Below are 5,392 nucleotides of genomic sequence, written 5' to 3'. Positions count from 1 at the left end.
CCCCCCCCCCCCCCCCACTCGCCAACCCCCGCTGAAACAGAAAACAGGAGAAAATAACACTTGTAAACCCACGTACCCCATCCACAGGGATTTTCCACGCGTCCCGGAGAGAGAGGAATGACAAAATTCCCCCTTCGTCTCTCTACTTGGGATTAGGTTAGCAGGAGTACTATAAAACCTGGGGATTGAACTGCCATCGACACCACTTGATCGGGATATACCGTTGAGGACACAATGTTCACCATTTCGTGTGCAAGTGCTTGTGTACGAGTTGGTACTCTCCTGGCTACCATCGCTGTTGTGACTTGTGATTATGGTAAAGATTGTTTGAGCAATGTTTAAACACTGAGAGAAAAATAATTCCTCTGACTATAGTCCATCACCATCGAATTATAGTCAAAAAGTCCTCAACAATTTTTCATGGGTCACGGTAACTATGGCCGTGGAAGTAATTACTACAGTGGAATGTAGTCATTGCAACTATTTTATAGTTCTACTCATGATAGATTTGTCGTGGTTACTTCTGAACTTTGGTTAGTTTAAGGGTGCCAAGTGAATTTGAAAAAAGATTCAAAAAAATTTTTTCTTTCCCTCTATCATTGGAGAAATATGTATTCATCCATCCGACGAAATTTCAAACAAGCAACCGGAACTAGACATCGAGAAAATAAATGCGGAAAATCCTCTATTTCGCGTGACGAACCTCGAGAAAGCATGGGATCAAATGGGTACGGCGGGTTGAAATATCTCTCTTATTCACCCCGGTACCCCATTGTTTTTTGTCGCCATCACATTGAACACATCATTCCCCATATATTCAAATTTTTTCAAATTTTTCTTGAGTTCCTAGGGGGTTGAAACGTTCAATTCAATCAAAACTCCATAAGAGGCCGTGTATACGACTGATTTTGTTTATTTAATTTCTCGATATCCATAAGTTCTAAAATTTTAAAATTGTCAATGTCAATTTGTGAATGTCAATTTTCAAGGTCATCGCCAAATTCACTTGGCACCCTTAACCCTAGTTGGTCACTATAGGAGGGAAACGCCGCAGAAGGTCGATTTTTTTTTCTTACCATTGACTGGCTGAGCGGAAAAATCCTAAAAAATTGGAATGCGTCAATTCAAGTGTCGAGAAAATTATAATATTTTTTAAAATTATTTATATCCACAATTCCTGAAGAAAAAAAATTATTTCTAACAGACTGGCAATTTTTCCCATGTTAAATGAAATTGCCCGTTGTGCGACGTTGCCGAAGTCTCGCTAAACGCGCCCGGGCAGTATAGAGTGAATTCGGCAACGCTCGGGCCTAAATAACACGGCGGCTATTCCCTGCGGAGGTGACCAAGTTCCAAGTTCACATATCGTGACCAACTAGGGTTAACTGCATTTTGATTTGCAAAAATTACGCCTGTGAAGTTACTGTAATGTTATGTGCCGCACACAAAAAAAATCGTATCGTTCACCAAAATGCCTCAACTATTTTCTTATTGTAAATCGAACTTCGGATTTTTCTCTCAGTGCACGGAGCAAAAAGTTGGAGAAAAATGATCAAACAAGTCAAGTAATCGTGAAGCGGAATCCATTTCTAGGTTTTTTCCACTCTATATTGTGGCAAAAGTGCGAGACGAATAGTGAATTTTTCTCCACTGACTCGGGGAAATTTACTAAACGTGAAAGTCATTTGGGCTGAAATTGTAAAATTTACCATTTTTTCCATCGAGAATTTTTCCCATCCACATTTCAGCCAATAGAATTACACTATACGGCTGTTATTTTATATAGTCAACACNAAGTAGCTCTGCCCTTACGGTAAATTCAAAGATTATTGAGAACTGCAAAAAAATTGCAGAAAACTCGATTAGATTCGGAATTATAATTTTTTTCTCAATTTAATTATCGTTTTGGTTTTTCAAAGAAGAAATGTTTAAAAATCAGGATTTAACCCAGTGTCTTATGTGAAAATCAACATTTCCATTGTAATCAAAGATTAAAATCTGAATTTTTTTTCATTAGATGTGAAAAAATCGAGAATTTCTTTGACACCTCATAAAGAATAATCCACCGTTTTGCAAACAAGTTTTATTATTTATTTATAAGAGGGAAATGTTCGAAAAAATATCAATATTTTGCGAAATTTAATCTAGATAATACTGAATGGGTATGAATTTTTTCAAATTTTTTCCGTGCAATTTAGTTAAAAAATTTAAAAACTGAAGATATCCAAAAGTAAGCGTAGCCCGCACTGAGAAAAAAAATTACTTCTGCCAAGTAAATTTACTTGCTACAAGTAAATGTATGCAAATATTTGCATTTGAAATGTGTGGATTTTCTTGTAGTTAGCAGATTTATTTGGGAAAAGTAATTTTTTTTCTCAGTGCGGCCGAAGGGTAGAGCTACTTTAAGATTTTTGCGTAGATCTCGAGTAGATCTCTTGGGAATTCTCATCGAGTGACTGTTCCGATGAAATCTGAAGAAATTTCGTTATTGATAATTCACGATTTGAAAAAAAATCAAGGGATACTGTCAATTTTATTTGGATTGTTCCGTGAGAATTAGCGTTCGCGGAGTTTACACATTGGAATTTATAGTTTTACGGGAAATTCAAGAAAGTGAGGAATTCTTGGTTTTCTGCGCTCAAAAATTTGGGGTTTCATTCACTTTTCAGTGAAATTTGAAATTTCATCATTTTTTTTTCATCTGAAATCGAATTTGATTTTGATTTTTTCTAGTAGGTTTTTCTTGGCAGTGCAGAATGAAAAGAAATTGAAATTTCTAAGGGTTCAAACCTTTCTAGAATAGGAAGTCTCGAAGATTTACGAAGATTGCTTAAATAGTGCATTTCGGGGATTGTCCTTACGAATAATAATTAATTGTTGTTTTTTTGCCTTACGGCGGGTCAATTTTTTTCATCGAAGTCGACATTTTGACGACAAATGCTAGAAAATTCTAGAATATTCTGAAATATTGTCGAAGCACTGGAGGTGCACTAATGAAGAAAGGCTCTCGTAATCGAATTCCGTGACTGTTCCGTAAAATTTCCTACAACCACATTTCGCTCCGGAATTACGGAAAACGTGATTTCTATTGAATATTTCTCTCCGTGCATTTTGCAAGTGACTCCTACTAATCTCGCGAGGAATCACCGAAATTCCAGATGGCAATCAAGCGGCGAGTTTTGCAGACAGAAATTTGGACTCCAATGTACTTTGCAACGGAGGGAGATGCACAGAGACTAGCGACGGGATAGCCGGTGCCATGTGGTTCGGCCCAAGACTAGGAAGGAAGAGAAGATCAGATGAAAAAATGGAAACAATCGACGAAGAAATCGGCGCTATCGCTGATGTCATCAATAGCGGACCATGGGCCTGGGTCGCGTATTCCGGTACAAAAATAAACTTCAATAAACTTTGAATAAATTTTTACGTTTCGATGACATGTGTGCAAACACAGGGCATCGCTTCTTGCATAGAATTCCTAATTTTCAGTAGAAAAATTGAAGAAACGACATAAATTCAGTAGTGAAGTGGTAAACCGGTATAAGGCGATTTTGACTATTGCCCAGTTTTCAATGAATATCTCAAAATCTAAGAGAACTAGAAAAATGTTTGTTACAACCTTTTTTGTAGAGCGAATTGAGAGCTACAAAAAAGGTTGTAACAAACATTTTTCTAGTTCTCTTAGATTTTGAGATATTTATTGAAAACTGGGCAATAGTCAAAATCGACTTATACCGGTTTACCACTTTACTACTGAATTTATGTCGTTTCTTCAATTTTTCTAAAAGTTAAGAAATAGCGAAATTGTTGTCATTTCCTTTTTGCAGAGCTAATTGAGAGCTACAAAAAAGGAAATGACAACAATTAGCTCTACAAAAAAGGAAATAACAACAATTTCGCTATATCTTAACTTGAAAATTCGTGTTCACCTGCAGAATTTCCATTTTCTTGTCGCTAAAAAATTAAAACTGCTTAAATTTTCCGAGAAACTTGAACTCTCATCGATTTTTTCCGCTTAAATTGAATTCAGCCAAAGTGTTTTAACATATTTCCAATTGAAAAAGTAAAATTTATTATTTTTTTCAATTACATTTTTTCGTACATGATAAACCATCAATTTTCATCGCCCATTGGCCTAAAAAAGAAGACCTCCTCCTTTTCCCATCCAGAAATGAAAAAAGTACATGCGAAACTCCAATTTATTCATCTCCTCACTCCACCCCTGACTTTTCAAAACAGCAAATTGATTTTTACCTCACGAACGGAAGTACCTCTCTCCGAATTCACCCGCCATTCGTCACTGTTAATCTTCATTTCCAGGTGGTGGAGATAAACGACACACGACGCAATTCACCCCTCGACTCGGCCGAGAATTAACCGACGATTTTCTCCAAAAATACATGGCTTACGATTTCGACAAAAATCGATTGTCCCGTTACATCGCTGCCCCGGAAGACGCGAGCCTACAGCGTCATCAATCACCTCCCCCCCCACCCCCCCAATTTGCCCCGAGACTTGGACGTAATTTGCCATTCAACCCCTCACCGAGACTCGGACGTCACCTGCGATTTGTGCAGAAAGTTTGAAATCTCATTATTCCAGAAGCCACGACCGCAGGAGCAATCGTCTCCTCGTGATCTATTTATTTCATGAACAAGCATCTTGATGAATTCACTGAGATATTATGGAGTATTACAAGAGGGCATATTTATATTTGTATTTTAACATTTCCACATAATTATTGTGTTGTATATAAAGTTCATGGAGATTACTCGAAGCGAAGTGTTTATAATTATTTATAACTGCATTGAATTCATGATTTCATTGATTTTGAGCCCGATCTTCATCGATTTTGTGACTCGTCATGACTTTATTGTCCCCATTCACGATTTCGTCGACTGCAAATTATTTCACGTACAAAAAAAAATGAATAAAAACACTTGGCGAATTCGCTAGAAAATTTATTGGATTCACGAAAAAAAATATATACTGAATTGAGTATAAATGTTGAATCAAATATTCGTTCATCTTTAGTAAATAGGATTTTCTCGACTTCAAGAGAAGATTATTCCCGTCATGGGGATGAAATTGTTACGAGGGTTGGGGGGGGGGGAGGGGGGGAGGAAAGATGAACACCGGAACTGCTGGGCCATGTGGCGATGTTAACGCGCAGCCATAACCGTAAAACTTGGAAACAAACAAAACCTCACGTTTCAACAGCTAGTGAGCTACTGCTACACCTTCTACCCCCTCTCCCAACAATATTAACCCCCTTTTCCCGAGATATCGCGTGTCTTCTCAGTCGATAATTTTCCCACTGGCAGTATTTATTTGTCTTGCGCACCCCCCCCCCCCCCCCCCCCCCCCCCCCCCCCCCCCCCCCCCCCCCCCC

At 38.0% G+C, this 5,392-nt stretch overlaps 1 protein-coding gene across 1 annotated transcript; it reads left to right on the top strand.

The window, feature by feature from the left end:
* Positions 1-218: 218 nt before the first annotated feature.
* On the top strand, positions 219-4,891 carry LOC107048428 (PBAN-type neuropeptides). Its single transcript, XM_015271588.1, has 3 exons — positions 219-316; positions 3,159-3,386; positions 4,321-4,891. Exons 1-3 carry the CDS (start codon positions 235-237, stop codon positions 4,584-4,586), a joined length of 576 nt encoding a protein of 191 aa, XP_015127074.1. The 5' UTR covers positions 219-234; the 3' UTR covers positions 4,587-4,891.
* Positions 4,892-5,392: the final 501 nt, after the last annotated feature.

This window comes from Diachasma alloeum, unplaced genomic scaffold, assembly GCF_001412515.2.
Source record: "Diachasma alloeum isolate Michigan unplaced genomic scaffold, Dall2.0 Dall_scaffold_00192, whole genome shotgun sequence".
NCBI classification, from domain to species: Eukaryota; Metazoa; Arthropoda; class Insecta; order Hymenoptera; family Braconidae; genus Diachasma; species Diachasma alloeum.
This window is presented reverse-complemented; position numbering and strand designations above follow the sequence as displayed.

Excerpts from the sequence above, each read along its gene's own strand:
- LOC107048428 (XM_015271588.1), top strand. The coding sequence starts at position 235 with ATGTTCACCATTTCGTGTGCAAGTGCTTGTGTACGAGTTGGTACTCTC. Across the intron at positions 317-3,158 it reads TGTTGTGACTTGTGATTATG|ATGGCAATCAAGCGGCGAGT; the intron begins GTAAAGATTGTT and ends CCGAAATTCCAG. Across the intron at positions 3,387-4,320 it reads GGCCTGGGTCGCGTATTCCG|GTGGTGGAGATAAACGACAC; the intron begins GTACAAAAATAA and ends CTTCATTTCCAG.